At 33.8% G+C, this 17,246-nt stretch overlaps 1 protein-coding gene across 1 annotated transcript in view; it reads right to left on the bottom strand.

Annotated features, from left to right (window-relative positions):
* Positions 1-4,792: 4,792 nt before the first annotated feature.
* Positions 4,793-17,246, bottom strand: part of SCAMP1 (secretory carrier membrane protein 1) — a 127,482-nt gene continuing 115,028 nt past the window's right edge. The window contains exon 9 of the mRNA XM_032847928.1: positions 4,793-8,160. Within this exon, the coding sequence (XP_032703819.1) occupies positions 7,996-8,160 (165 nt within the window). The 3' untranslated portion in view covers positions 4,793-7,995. The remainder of the gene's footprint in view (positions 8,161-17,246) is intronic.

Consider the following 17,246-nt stretch of genomic DNA (forward strand, 5'->3'; position numbering starts at 1 on the left):
AATACATTAAAAGAATCATATACCATGATGAAGTAAGATTTATTCCAGGGATGCAAAGATGGTTCAACCGCCACAAATCAATCTCATATACCATATTAACAAAATGAAGGATAAAAATCATATGATCATTTCAATAGATACAGAAAAACATTTCACAAAATTTGATATTCTTTTATGAGAAAAACTCTCAACAAAGTAAGTATAGAGGGAACATACCCTCTACAATAAAGGTAATAAGATGACAAGGTGATACATGACAAGCCCACAGCTAACACCATACTCAGTAGTGAAAAGCTGAAAGCTTTCCCTCTAAGTTCAAGAACAAGATAAGGATGCCACTCTCACCATTCTTATCCAAAACATTGCTGGAAGTCTTATCCAAACCAAGAGGACAAGAAAAAGAAATAAAGATACCCAAACTGGAAAGGAAGAAATAAAACTATCTGTGGATGACATGATTTTGTATATAGAAAACCCTTAAGACTTCACAGAAAAATGTTAGAGTAAATGAATTCAGTAAAATTGCAGGATACAAAGTCAATATACAAAGATCCATTGTGTTTCCATATACTAACAACAATCTATCACAAAAAGAAATCAAGGAAACAATCCCATTTACAATTACATTAAAAAAATAGAATAAGACACTGATGAAAGAAATCAGAGATGACACAATCAGGTGGGAAGATAGTCTCTGCTCGTGGATTAGAAAAATTAATAATGCTTAAATGTCCACACAAGGGGGTACCTGGTTGGCTCAGTTGGTTAAGAGTCTGCCTTTGGCTTAAGTCATCATCCCAGGATCCTGGGATTGAGCTCCACATTGGGCTCCACTCAGTGGGGCATCTGCTTGTCCCCCTCCCACTAGCCCTTCCCCTGCTCATGCTCACTCAAATAAAATTTAAAAAACAAAAAAAAATCCACACTACTCAAAGCCATCTACAGATTCAATGCAATCCTTATCAAAATTTGAATGGCATTTTTCAAAGAAATAAATAATAGGAAAGTCTGTATGAACCACAAAAGACTCTGAATAACCAAAGAAAACTCAAGAACAAAACTGGAGGCATCACACTCCCTGATTTCAAACTCTATTATAGAGCTACAGCAATCAAAACAGTATGATAATAGCATAAAAGCAGACAGATCAACAGAACACAACAGAGAGCCCAGAAATAAACTCACACATACATGGCCAATTAATCTATGACAAAAGAGGCAAAAACATTAATGGGTAAAGAACAGTTTCTTCGATAAATGGTGTTGGGAAAACTGAACAGCCACATGCAAAAGAATGAAACTTGACCACTATTTTACACCATACACAAAAATTAATGGATTAGAGAACTGAATGTGAGACCTGGAACCATAAAACTCCTAGAAGAAAATATTGGTGGCAAGCTCCTTCACACTGACCTTGGCAATGTTTTGAATCTGATTCCAAAAGCAAAGGCAATAAAGCAAAAATAAGCAAGTGGGTCTACACAAACTAAAAAGCCTGTGCACAGCAAAGGAAATCATCAACAAAGTGAAAACGCAGCCTACTGAATGGGAGAAAATATCTGCAATATGTGCATTTGGAATATTGAAATATTACTCAGCACTCCCCCCAAATGGAATCTTCCCATTGCAGTATAATTCATAGACCTAGAACACATTATGTTAAGTGAAATAAATCAGAGAAAGACAAATACTGTATGATCTCACTTATATGCAGAATCTAAAAAAAATTTTTTTTTCAAAACAAAATAAACAATAAAACCCAAGCTCACAGATACAGAGATAGAGAATCAACTGGTGGTTGCCAGAGGAGAAGGGTATAGAGGGTAAGTGAAATGGGTGAAGGGAGTCAAAAGGTACAAACTTCCGGTATTAAAATAAGTAAGTCACAGGGATGTAATGTACAGCATGGTGACTACAGTTAGTAATACTGTACTGAATATTTGAAAGTTGCTAAGAGAATCTTAAATATCCTCTTTTTTCATAAGAAAAAAAAGTCTGTAACTATGTATGGTGATGGTAAGTAGACTTAGTGTGGTGATCATTTCACAGTGTACACAAATACTGAATCATTATGTTGTACACCTGAAACTATTTTAATTATGCCTCAATAAAATTTTAATTATTTAATTAAAATTTTGTATAATTTATATAAATTAAAATTTAATAACATGATACATGCATATAAGGGTAGATATACAAGTATTAAATGTTATAGAAATATATTGAGACTATGAAAAAAAGTTCAACATATAGTCATCATAGTTGAAAAAAGATTACAAGCCATTAAATTCTCCTTTTAAAAAGTAACAGGAGACCAACTCAAGATAGCTCGGAGAGAAAATAGAGTAAGAGTATTACTGGGATAATGGGACAAAATATGGGTAAGTTGCTGGGCCTCATATAGGAAATGGAAAGCTATTAGGATATTTTTTATATGCTTCATTCTACTTGGGCATTTTAATCATTTAATGAGCCAAGTGTACATCGGCTATGACTAGATGACATCTTGTACCAGTGTGGTCTTAAGGGGCCCAAAGAGATGAGGTATATGAGAACTAGATAAACATCCCCACAGTGGGCTGCCCGGGTGGCTCAGTTGGTTAAGTCTCTGCCTTCAGCTCAGGTCCTGATCTCAGGGTTCTGGGATCAAGTCCCACATCAGGCTCTCTGCTAGGCAGGGAGCCTGCCTCCTCCTCTCTCTCTCTCTACTTGTGATCTCTGTCAAATAAATAAAATCTTAAAAAAAAAAAAAAAATCCCCACAGCACCTAATACAAGAATATGGAAGGGAAAATTACTTTTTAATTTTTGGATAAAAGTTGTCTTCCTAGAAAATTAATACATATAAGCCAAATTTTAATAGCAGTTGTTTATTGGTATAAAATTATGAGGAACTTTATCTTTTGTTTATATTTTCTAAAATTTATCAAGTGTGTATTAATTTTATAAATTAAAAAATTTTAGAAGCTAAAACTATTAGGCCATTATGACATAATGCTACATAGGGGAAAACTGGATTAAAAATCCACAGTTTTATATCCCATAGTTCTATAAAAAATGTATGCATAGAAAAAAGGATGGAAAAATACAACATTGGCAGTGATATCCCTAGATGATAGAATTACATATTATTTTTTTCCTCATTCATTATTTTCTAATTATTTTCTAACAGGTATATATGACTTTCAAACTAGAAAAAATTAGTCTGAGGAATGTGACCAGTGGACTTTTTGTGTAGACTATAATATGGTAAGAACTACTATGACCAGCTAGAGGACAGTGATTTTTAGTGAAGAATAAAGCTGAGGAATACAATAAACTGTCACCAGTAACAACTACTCACAACTATGATTTATGTTGAGAATCACTGGCCTACAAAACATTAAAGGAGTTCTAGAGGAATTCTAGGATTCCATGTAAGGGCTATAAATAACTAAGAATTTTTTTAAATTTTTGCATGCTATGAGTCTACAAATTGTAACTGTATAAATGTAGAGGAAATAATATTCAGAGTACTTTATACAGTAAATGAAACATTACTAGGTTGAAGAGGATGAACTTTTTTTGGTCCTATTAGAGAAAAGATAAAATGGGTTTTAGCAGCAGGAGGGTTTTAACTACACAATCAGCCATACAAGCCCAGAAAGATCTAAGCTGATGGGGCACCTGGCTGGCTCAGGCTGCAGAGCATGTTACTCCTGATCTCCGGCTCCTAAGTTCAAGCCCTACATGGGGTGTAACCATCACTTAAGTGTTAAAAAAAAAAAAAAAAATTATAAATAAGCTGAAAAATAAATCAAAATTTAGATAAACATAAAATTTAACACTCATTACACTGATACATGGTGGCTCCCATCTCCCTTACCATTTGAAAATATAAATAGTGCTAAAGAAAATTCTATAGGTTAAAGGCTTTGTCTTACCAAAACCACAAAGTTAAACTGTACATAACTATAAATATGAAGCCAAAAGGAAGGGTAAGAACACTAGAGATCCATCTTGCCCTATTTTCCTAGAAGCTTTAAAGATATTTATCTAGTACAGATTAGTGGCAATGTCTGGCTTAGGAAATTTCTATAGATTTCTTTCTAGCTCTCTATGTACTGTGACAAAGCCCTAACGTAAGGTTTTTAAAACATCCATCAATACAAAAAGCTTGCTGTTTTATAAATTGTACCCTAAAATTCTAGTGGAAATACTTCACTTTCCATAATATTTGACCATTGAGATATAACTCTTTAGTTTAATAAACAAGTATTTAAAACAACTCTAATGTGTTACAATATATTATTCTACTCTAAATAATTTATACTATGGTACTTGAAAATCTATCAAAGTAAGGCATTTTTTTATTTTTAACCATTATTTTTACATTAACCACTTTTATTTCACTTCTAAAGGTCTTAATCACATGGAATCAAAAAATCCCTCTAAACATTTTCTTTAAAGGAAAAATGGAAGGAAATACAGTGAAATGGTGTTTGATGGCCACAGTAATTCCAACGGGGGGAAATATGCAAAACTGTTACAAACTTGGCATATAAACAGTTTGAACATAGATTTTTACCAGTAAAGACATAAAATTAAATGTTAATGTGTCAGCATTTTCAGAAAAAGATATAGCAATAACTATGAGAGCATTATACTAGCACAAATTATAGAAACTAATAAACTCAATTTAACATAAATTCCCCATAAAGTGTGAACTATACATTAGCTCAACATGATTTATAGAAGATATATCCAATGAAAATCCAAACTCATTTAGATAACACCCAGAAAATTAAAAATGCTGTTCCTATTTTAATTTAACACTTATTGCTCAAAATAAGATTCACCAAGAACATTTTAGATTTTTACATCCTCTTTAGATAACCCAAGTGAAAAATCCAATAATACACAAATAGGTACCTTCATCAGTACATAAAATAGCAACAGGTTAGGAAACAGAACACAAGTTTAAGCTAATCAATACAATACTAGTACAGAGGCATCCATTTAAACGCACAGGAAAAACCCTAGCCACAAAACAGGTTTTCCATTTTGAATCTCACTAACTTCTAGATGGTATGTGTATTTTGACCTTAAAGTGATCAAAATATGAGTGAAGCTCGTGTTCTATCACCAAAAAGTCTAATCCAACAGAAAAATGGTCATTTCATGTTGCTCTGTTTTTAATGAAGCCTTTTATATTATTTATTTTGTTCAGCACATGATAGAATTATACAAAGATTCTTTAAAAATCAATGTGACATTTCTATATACAGTAAGCCCACAGCATAATCTCTACCTCTGAAATGCTAATATCGTATTTAAAATTAGACAAACTAACATCCAGTAAACAGCATTTTATTTTATGACACTCTGTGTTAATACAATAAATATACAAAACTTCCAAACCACTGAAAACATGCAACATTAGAGGGACAGATGGAGGGCATTTATAGAGAACCATGACGCTCATTATGATGGCAGCGCAATATTACTCACTGACAAAATATACAAACATCCCTAGATAAATAATCCAAGTCCCAAATTACAAATCACTGAGCAATGATTTTCCAGTGTTCAAATTTTAGTTTGAAATAAAATAGCCACAATTTAATATTACAAACTGAAAAAAGACATGAATGCTTACACCAATGAAGACCAATTCACGACTGTGATACTGGGCCATGTTAGTACTGAATATAAAATATTAACAAATGCCAATCTCTTGCCGGAAAATGTGACCATTTACCCATTATTGTTAGGAGAACAGAGAATGTAAGAATTTAAAAGCCCTATACCTTATCAAACTGTTAGTACTGCCATCATTTTAATGCACATTTGTTTTTAAAAAACAATTTTATCTCATAAGCGTGCATGAACCCAAGGAGATAGATTTTAAAACATCTCCACCCACACACCAAAAGGTACTGTTGTTTTTAATTATTTGCTACTTAAAAATGCTACCTTTGGGGACTTCTACAAGACAGAAGCCTTCCTATTTTTGAAGGAAAGTATCTCAGTATTTTTCAAGTCTCTATATTCATTTGTAGTTGAAAAAAAAAGAGAAATGGACTTGAGGTATAAATTAATGATGAACATAAGTACTCCTATTATATTTTGTGGTTAATGTTTTGATGTTTGTAAAATACACACTCAGTAAAGCACACTGTGATAAAACAGATTTTCAGTAAGATTATAGAATCTGACAAACTTGAACTGGCTTATTTGAGAAAACAGGGAGATTACCACTGATCAGAAATATTCATAAAAACAGCTTTAAATTCATATTCTGAATCCTATTTTAATCAGAATAAAGGAAATATCTTCTAAGTATATTACTTCAATAAATCCCAAATAAACCAAATGTAAACACCATCTAGATGAATCCATGTGACCTAGTATCACACAAAGTTTAAATTTCATAAATAGTGAGAACTCATCATCCCACCCCCACCATGAAATTCATTCATCTCCAGATTTGGGGAAAACAAAGTGATTTAGCCATTTATGCCCATTTGATTCTTTTTAAAAAGGTTCTGCAGTCTCAAATAATATAATCCAATAGACTATCCTTTTTAAAGTCAAGTTGAATAAATCACTGATTATTCTGCAACCTTAAGTAGCTAATGACTTCCAAAACACAGTATATAATGACTTTACACAGTATATAAATGACATTTGAGTCATTTAATCAGTATTAAAAATGATTCAAAGTTTCAAACCAAGTATACTGTAAGAATTATATCCTATGGTGCATAGTAACAATTTTAATGTGGTTGTAGTCATAATTAATGCATTTAACTATATTTGTATTTTCTTGTTTGGTGCAGGTTAAATGTTTCTTCTATTGCTGAAAAATTTTAATGTATTCAGTCTGTCTCAAAAATTGAAAGACTGAGGTTTGTTAGGGATTCAAGTATATGTGAACCAACAGCGTCTTCTTCTTTTTAATCCCACTACAGATGAAAGGCTAAAAGAAAAATTCCCTGAAATACTGTATGTTCTTTTTGGATAAGGAGTTAGTCTAGACTTTAATACCTCTGTTAAAAATTACACACTCCCCAAAAAAGAGCTGCCAAACACAATCTCAATTCAATTAAAATGAGTAGCCACAAGAATACCAAAGTTTCCATACAGTAATATTCTACTATGATACGAATACTGAAAATTAAAAAAAAAAAAAAAAAACAGTATTATCATTACTACATTCTATTCCATTTATTATCTACCCTTTTTTGGATAATGCACTGCACATTATGTTCTCACATCGCATCCTGATAAATTTTTATTAAAGAAAAAAAACTATTGCAGAAAACCACTTCTTTGATTCTACCAGCACTCCCTAATCCTACAACCAAAAGCAGTGCAGAAGCCAAAATACTAATTCTTTTAAGAAATGTGGTGCCCATGCAAGATCAGAGATTGATATCAAAATAACTACTCTAAAAAAGAAAAAAGGAACAAAAATAAAAGGATAAAATTTACATGATCTACTACAAAATGCACACAGGCTCTTCACTGGTGACTAAAACTGCTAAAATTAGCAAGCCAATTTTTAAAATCCCTAAGTCCCTGATGGCCTATTTCTTCCAATATAAATGGGGAAAACAGAATGAAGTATCACTTTAATGCTCTAATATGTAATCCTTAAGTCTAAGATTCTTCAAAGAAAGACTGCAGCTAGTACTAAATGCATTTTTAATCATAAGTACCATATTAATTTCAGTGTGTCAACACTGAAATAATTTGCTGAACATTCATCCCCCCAAAAATATGGAGAATATTTATTCAGCATGTGATATTTTTTTCTGCAGGGGGCACCAAAATATTAAATTGCTAGGTAAGTAATAAGACAAGAAAGTTTTTCTGGTTTTAGCCCATGCACAAGTGAACAGGAAATATACATGCCGTGTGTACTGTTTTGAACATAAAAATATTTATAGAATACAGTAACTAGAGAAAAGTACAGTCGGAAGGTACCAGTGTGTTTTAGGAGGGCTCTCTAAATCTGGTTACCCTTGAAAGCATTCTGAGCCGCACTAGTTGCTGCACTTGAAGCTGCATTTGCAGCTGCAGTCTGGACAGTTTTGTTGGACATCACACCTGTTGCAAATTCTTGTTGGGCTTTCTCAAAACTAGCACCTGTTGTGCGGTATAGTCCATGTACCTATGGAGGCACAAAAAAGGGGGACAAGGTAAGTGGTAATCTATACAGTCATTTTCAGCAACTCTTCCATTAATCTCAACCTTACCCAGAGATAAAAGGACTAGACTGTAGTCATAATTCCTAAGGTCAAGAACATCAGCCACCAACCACACTGGCACACCATATTGTATTAAAGTATTTTCCTAACACAGTCTTTTCCATTTTATCCCCAATGCAGAAGAGGTACTTATGCTTATGCAAAACCAAAAATAAATTTTAAAACTTCTTAACCAAGTGCAAAAGGTTGTGTTTCCCGCTGTACCTACTTATTTAAGATATTACAGAGAATGGTTTAAACACAACAAGAGACATTCAGAATTTATTAATTTGCCACCAAAGACAATTAAAAAAGAATAATACCTTACCTATTTCTATGTTGGTTACATATAAACTGCTAACCCTATTACAATCAAATGATATGATTTTATCATTTAATGTATCAAGCACTACTCATGTTCTTAAAGATACTTCCTCTATCCTCTCTCATTCTGTATACCATTTTACTTTTTGTGTACAGTGAAGTCCTAAAGGATTTACACGGAAAAACTTTTGGGAACTGTCCACCCATACTGATTTATCACTTAAATCTTCGGGATTTATTTGCAAGAGTAAGGTTAAAAAAAACTCAATTAGCATATGTTTCAAGATGCATAAGCTATGAAGTGCAACAATACATAACATCGGTCAATTTAATGTAAGTTTGGGAAAAGAAATAATAAAACAAATTAGAATATTTATTTATTACATGCCTACAAACTTGGGAGAGGCAGGAAGAGACAAAGGGAACTTATACTGCATTTTGATGAGGTCTAAATAAAGCCTGCCTGAAATGCAATTAAAGCAGGTTTGGAACATTGGGGCAGCACCCAAGTCAGTCTTTTTCCCAGTCCTGCATAGGGACTGGTACTTGTGGAGTAAATATGGAATGAGGAAGAGGAGAATGAATCAAAGACTTTCAAGTCAAGCTTAGATACACTGAAGTTGTTTCAAGAAGACAGAGAAGAGACAAGACAGGTTGGCTTAGAGGGGAAAGGAGACGCTAAGTTCTAAACATTCGTACATTCATTCCACAGATGTTTACCGGATACCTACTCTAGAGTGGTACAGTGCGCAGGTGAAGATTTGGTTTGGAGCTCGAGAGAGGAATGGGCAGGAAACAAGGACTTGAAAATCAATGCCACATCAGTGACAGCCACAACTCTGTCTGATGTAAATAAATAGAACGGTCCATGGAGGAAAAAAAGAAAAAGTGTCAAGGACCAAATAAAGTCTGTTAAGACACCAATATTTAGGAGGTACCTACAATAACAAGGAATAATTAAGAGAGGAATGGGAAAAGCCAAAGACTTATTCCACAGGTGCCATGGGAAGAAAGCCACATTAAAGAATGAAGAGCTGCCCAGGGTGGAAGATAAAAAATATCCAGACAGCCCTAAGTTCTTCTAACATAGTGGTGAGGGCAAAAGCCATCTTACAGTGGGACAAAGTGTAAAAGGGTCAGGGAATAAAAGAGAGCAATGACAAGTACACTTTAGATAAACCCTAAAATTCTTTTCTTCTGGTACTATAGTACTATCATAATTTAATTCTTTTAATACTTTGAGAGAATGATGAGAAAATGACTTTTTTCCTTGTTGGTTAACTGAATGTTATAAGGCATCTCTTTTGTATTCCCTTCTCTCTCCAGGGATAATCTTTATGCATTACTCAAACTTTGTGTGTTATGACACACAAAAATGGTTCCAAACAAAATTGCTGATCCTTGCTTATAAACACAGAGATCTGAAATATTAATTTTCATAATAGTCCAGTTTGTCAAACGTCATTCCATCACATGATCACTTCCTGTTCTGTAATTGTGATCAACATCTTCAAAAGCATTTCTTCATGTTGGGAATTTTCAGAATCGTAAGTAATTATTTTAATTCTTTTAAAAAATTATTTAAAAGATCTATTTATTAGAGAGAGAGCAAGCGAGCGGGAGTAGGGGCAGAGGGAGAGAGAGACTATCAAGCAGACTTCTTGCTGAACAGAACCCAATGCAGGGCTCCATCCCACAACCCTGAGATGGTGACTTGAGCCAAAACCCAGAGTAAGACGCTCAACAGACTGAGCCACCCAAGTGCCCTAATCCATTTTTAAAACCAAGTTTTCTATGGAACATAAAAGACACAGATAATTATCACTCCTTTGTTCAAGAAAATGATCTCAAAACAGAGTTCATATGATTAGGTCCAAGAAAATGAAGTATGTTGTAGAAATCTAATAAACCTTTACTTAGTAGACCCTGTTACAGTGCAAAGGCACTACAGTTCACTTGTCTGTCTCTCCTCCTTTCCCCCAAAGTTTTTGGGCATGTAATAAACAAATATTTGTTCTAACTTGCTTTGTTATTTCCTTTCCCAAATGTGTTTTAAACTGAGTGCCTGCTGTTACATATCCAATGGATTTCATATTTCATTACTTTATAAATGTAACGCATAGCCCCAGAGCAGGGCAAAATAAAGGTAGAAGAGCACACATTTCTCAGTAGTCCAAATCTATACAGACTCAGAGAGCCACCTAGAGGGAAAAGATTATGTATGTATTCAGTGCATAATGCTCAAATGCTGTATGAAATCCATAATATCCATGTGAAAAGGGTGATTCTTTCCTCAGTGCTCCAACAATATGACAGGCTAATTCTAAGTATCGCCATCTCAAAAAGCTCATCATTTCCCTGATATGTTTCAGGAGTGATATCTAGTGATAGTGCACATTCCTTATGAAATCAGAGACAAAGCTTTAAGATAAAATATTATAATTTTTGAAAACCAAACAGCTTAAGTACTTGCTATCCTTCCAGTTATGAGAACTGCATTAACCTAAATACTTAGTTCTAGGAGCAACACACAACACTAGATTTTGTATCTACTGTTTCCACTACTTTCCACCTGGCTGGTCACCACTCAAAACCTCAAGTTTAGGGGTACCTGGGTGGCTCAGCTGGTTGAGGGTTGAGCATTTGCCTTGGGAATCCCAGGACCCAGGCCCACTTCAGGCTCCCCACTCAGTGGGGAGTCTTCTCCTCCCTCTGACCCACCCCCCTCTCATGCTCTCGCTCTCTCTCTCTCACTCTCAAATAAATAAATACTTAACAAAAAACAAAAAAACCCCTCAAGTTTACTTCCCATGAAACAAGAGTATTTATTGTCCTGTCTCTCAGTGTTTTCCTAAGGATCAAATGAGAATTATGTAAATATGTAATAAAAATTAAAATTTATTTTTAAATATTTGTAGAAGTGTCATAGCCAACACACAACTCCAGAAGGGAATCTTGCTTCCTTAGTGTATCTTCAAAAATATTCCAGTATATACTGTGGTAGTATATGACACAAAAAATTATGTACTATATACTATGGAAAGTAAAGAACCATGGTACAGTACTTAAAATAGTCCAAACACATATTTCCATCAAAGCTTACAGAATACAATTTCAAGAAATAATGCTTTTATAAATATAAGATGCCTGCTATGCCAGAATTATTTTAACTTTTTTAAAACCTAGAGAAAAAAACAAAGAAATGAATTTTTGAAATTTTGATTCTTGTTTTGAGTTTTTAAAAAAACATCAATCTCTTAGTCTAACGTTTTCAATTAAACCATTTCCTATAAACCATCTGTAAACTGTCCATAGATCGGGGTCAGATACCCCTTGGGGAACCTCCTGAATTAATGGTCTAGTTTCACACTATTGAAATTCCACTCATCCTTTGAGGCCTACCTCTTTACTGCTGTCCTTTTTCTGCCTGACCTAGCTCTGGCTCTCCCTATTATGAGCACCTCCAATACCATGTATAGCATGCTTTTTCTTTTGTAGGGTTTGTAGGTATACATGTCTTATAGGCCACATGACTTTGGTTCCTTGAGGGAAAGGGCTAATTCCCACTCACTACCATATCCCCTGTAAGACACAGTAACTTGCTGGGGCACCTGTCTGGCTCAGTCATAGAGCATGCAACTCTTGATCTTGGGGTCATTAGTTCAAGCTCCACACTGAGTATAGAGCTTACTTAAAAAAAAAAAAAAAAAAGACATAGTGACTTGCAGTAGAAGCCACTATATAATTACTTATCTGTTAGGGATTAAACAAATGGCCCCAAATTACCTTCTTTACAAAGTTACCAAAGAAGTACAACACTGCTCTAGTGGGCTGTACCTGTGTTACAAAGTAAATTGCACATACAGGCTGTTTTAAACATACTAGGGATGTTTTACATACTAGGGATGTTTTACATTAAACATACTAGGGAACTTTTAACAAATCCACTTACATCAATAGATAGGTCATCCAGGCAGAAAATCAATCAAGGAATGAATGGCTTTAAGTACACATTAGGCTAGATGGATTGAATATACACAGAACACCTCATCAAGAACAGCAGAACACACATTCTCTTCAAGTATACATGGAACATTCTCCAGGTTTACATATTAAGTCATAAAACAAATCTCAATAAATTTAAGAAAACTGAAATCATATCAAGTATCTTTTCTGACTACAATGGTTTTAAACTAGAAATCAATTACAAAAACTAGACAAAAACACAAATACACGGAGGCTAAACATGCTACCAAACAACCAAGGTGTCAATGAAGAAATCAAAAAGGAAATAAAAAAAAAATACATTCAGACAAATGAAAATGGAAACAAAGCAGTTCAAAATCTTTGAGACAAAGCAAAAGAAAACCTCAAAAAAAAGTTTAAAGCTATTTAAGCCTACCTCAAGGAAACCAAAAAAATCTCAAACCATCTAACCTTACACATAAAGGCACTAAAAACCAACCAAGTAACAATACCCAAAGTTAGTAGAATCAAGGAAATAATAAAGATCAGACTGGAAGCAGACACATTAGAGACAAAAACAGGAAAAAAAAAATCTATGAAACCAAAAACTGATTCTTTGAAAAGATAAACAAAATTGATAAATTCTTTACCAGAAACATCAAGCAAAAAAGAGAGAGGACTCAAATTAATAAAATCAGAAACAGGGCGCCTGGGTGGCACAGTTAAGCGTCTGCCTTCGGCTCAAGTCATGATCCCAGGCTCTTGGAATCGAGTCCCATATTGGGCTCCCTGCTCAGCGGGGAGCCTGCTTCTCCCTCTCCCTCTGCTGCTCCCCCTGCTTATTCTCTTTTTCTCTCTGTCAAATAAATAAATAAAATCTTTTAAAAAAAATAAAATACAAAAGAGGACAAATTACATCCAACACTACAGAAATAGAAGGGATTGTAAGACTACTATGAAAAATTACACGCCAACAAACTGGACAACCTAGATGAAATGGATAAACTCCTAAAAACATACAAATCTTCCAATATTAAATCAGGAAGAAATAGAAGATCTGAACAGACTGATTACTAGTAATGAAAATGAACCAATAATAAAAAACTCCCAACAAACAAAAGTTGAGGACCAGGTGGCTTCACAGATGAGTTCTATCAAACATTTAAGAAAGAGCTAATACTTAGTCTTCTCAAACAGTCTGAAAAACTGAGGAGAAGGAATGCTTCCAAATTCATAAGGTCAGCATTACTCATTTGGTATCCAAAACCAAAACACTACAAAAAGAAAATTACAGGCCAATATTACTGATGAACATAAAGGCAAAAATCCTCAAAAAAAAAAAAAAATTAGCAAACCAAATTCAGCAATACATTAAAAAGATCTTCACCATGACCATGTAAGATTTATTCCCAAGATTAAAGATGGTTCAGTATCTTCAAATCAATCAACACGATACACCAGATTAACAAAATGAATGATAAAAATCATATGATTATCTCAATAGATACAGAGAAATCACTTCACAAAATCCAATATCATTCATGTTAAAAACTCTCAACAAAGTGGGTAAAGAGAGAGCATACTTCAACATAATAAAGGCCATATAAGACAAAACTGCAGTTAACATCATACTCAGTGGTGAAAAAGTGAAAACTTTTCCTCTAAGATGAGTAACAATACAAGGATGTCCATTCCTGCCTTTTTTTATTTCACACAGTACTGGAAGTCCCAGCCACAAAAATCAGGCAAGCAAAAGAAAAAAAAGGCATCCACTCTGTTACTATTCACAAATAACATGGTAATATATATAGAAAATCCTAAAGACTCCACCAAAAAACTGTTAGATTAAATTAATGCAGTGAGGGCGCCTGGGTGGCTCAGTGGTTAAAGCCTCTGCCTTCGGCTCGGGTCATGATCTCAGGGTCCTGGGATCGAGTCCCGCATCGGGCTCTCTGCTCAGCAGGGAGCCTGCCTCCTCCTCCTCTCTCTCTGCCTGCCTCTCTGACTACTTGTGATCTGTCTGTCAAATAAATAAACAAAAAATCTTTAAAAAAAAAAAAAAATTAATGCAGTGAAGCTGCAAGACAGAAAATTAATATGTGGAAATTTATACACTAATAATAAACTAGCAGAAAGAAAACTAAGAAAGTAATTCCATTTATTATTACACCAAAAAGGAAAGAAAAAAAAAAAAACCCTAGGAATAAACTTAACCAAGGAGGTAAAAGACCCATATAATGAAAACTGATGAAATGAACTGATACTGATACAAACAAATGGAAAGATATAACATGCTCATGGACTTGAAGAATACTGTTAAAATGTCTAAACTATCCAAAGCAATTTAAAAATTCAATGCAATCCCTATCAGAATACCAACAGTGTTTTTTACAGAACTAGAATAATCCTAACATTTATACAGAACCACAAAAGAACCCAAATAGCCAAAGCAAACTTGAGAAAGAAAGAAACTTGTGATACTCTAAGTATCACAATTCCAGATCCAAGCTCTACTACAAAGCTATGGTAATCAGTACAGTACAGTACTGGTGCAAAAAGAGACACATAGAATAATGGAACATCACACAGAGCCCAAAAATAAACCCATTTTTATATAGTTAATCTGTGACAGAGAAGGCAAGAATATACAGTGGGGAAAAGACAGTCTCTTCAATAAATGGTGGTGGGAAAACTGGACAGCCGCATGCAAAAGAATGAAACTGGACCACTGTCTTTCACCATATATAAAAATAAATTCAAAATGGATTAAACACATAATATAAGACTTGAAACCATAAAACTCCTAAAGGAAAACACAGGTAAACTCTTGGACATTAATCTTAGTAATATTTTCTTGGATATGTCTCCTTAGGAAAGTATAACAAAAACAAAAATAAACAAATGGGACTACATCAAACTAAAAAGCTTTTTCTCAGTGAAGGAAACCAACAAAATGAAAAGGCAACATCTACTGAATGGGAGAAGATATGTGTAAATAATACAAATGATAAGAGACTAATATCCAAAATATATAAAGAATCAATACAACTCAAAAAAAAACAAAAAAAATCAATTAAAAAAAACAGGCAGAAGAACCTGAATAGACATTTTCCCAAAGACAACAAATAGCCAACAGCTATATGAAAAGATGCTCAATATTACTAATCACCAAATGCAAATCAAAACCACAATGAGATATCACCTCACACCAGTCACAAAGGCTATCCTCGAAAAGATGAGAAATAACAAGTGTTGGCAAAAATGTGGGGAAAAGGGAACCTTGCTGAACTATTGGTGGGCATGTAAATTGGTATAGCAACTTTTGGAAAACAGTATAGAGATTCCTCAAAACACTAAGTCATTCCACTTCTGGTTATTTACCCAAGGAAAACAAAAACACTTATTGGGAAAGATGTAGGAATGCCTGTCACTGCTGTTGTATTATTTACAAGAGCTAAGATATAAAAGAAATCTAAGTATCTGCTGATAAATGAATGGATAAAGAAGACGTGGTATATATATATACAATGCAATATTACTCAGCCAAAAGAAAAATGAGATCTTGTAACTTTCAACAACCTGGGTGGACCTAGAAGGTATTACACTAAGTGAAAGAACTCAGAAAGACAAATACCATATAATTTCACTTACATGCAGAATCTAAAAAAACAAAACAAAACAAAACAAATGAGCGGACAACAAAAAACCCAAAAGAGACTCAAATACAGAGTACAAAATGATGGTTGCTGGGGGTTGGGGGTGGGGAGTCGGAGGGGTAGTACAGAAGTGAAGGGATGGGAAAAATAGGTGAAAGGGATAAAGAGGTACTAATTTCCAATTACAAAATAAAGAAATCATAGGGATATAAAGGACAGCATAGGAAATAGTCAATAATATTGTATAACCTTTTATGGTGACAGATGGTAACTACTCATCATAGAAAGTATTTCATCATTTTTTTTTTTCAAGAGAGAGAGAACATGTACATACATGCATGTGAGCAGGGGGTGGGGCAGAAGGAGAGGGAGAGAATCTTAAGCAGGCATTACATGCAGCTCAGAGCTCAAAGTGGGGCTCAATCTCATAACCCTGAGATCACGACCTAAGCTGAAATCAAGAGTCCAACACTTAACCACTTGAGCCACCCAGGAGTCCCCATAATGTTTATAAATGTTGAATCACTATGTTGTATACCCAAAACTAATATAATATTGCATGTCAACTATAATTCAGTTAATAGAAAAATAAAAAGTATTTAGAACAGAAAAATTTTAGTGTCCTCAACAAATGTTAAAAATATTATTATGCTTATTTATTTTTAACTCCTTATTTATATTTGTTTCATTTCATTGATTTCATTTCATTGATTGTAAGTTTGTAAATGTTGAGTGTGCTGCATTTTTTAGGATTTAAGTTTATTATTAATACATACACATGATTTTATACAGATGATACAAAATATGAATACCTATCTCTGTAATAAATAAGTTTAGAAGATAGCATAATCTATTCGTGGAAACCCTGAATCTATATGTAATCATTTGTACCATACTGAAGTGATTTCAGTTTTGGAAAAAAAAAAAATTGAAAAATTAAAAGTGATCATACTATACTTCACACCTACTCAGATGGCTATTATCAGAAAAAATGGAAAATTACAAATACTGGCAAGGATGTGGAGAAATTAATAAGTACACAATGCTGACAGGAATTTACAGCC

The sequence above is a fragment of the Lontra canadensis genome, unplaced genomic scaffold (assembly GCF_010015895.1).
Source record: "Lontra canadensis isolate GAN:19392208 unplaced genomic scaffold, GSC_riverotter_1.0 scaffold4, whole genome shotgun sequence".
NCBI classification, from domain to species: Eukaryota; Metazoa; Chordata; class Mammalia; order Carnivora; family Mustelidae; genus Lontra; species Lontra canadensis.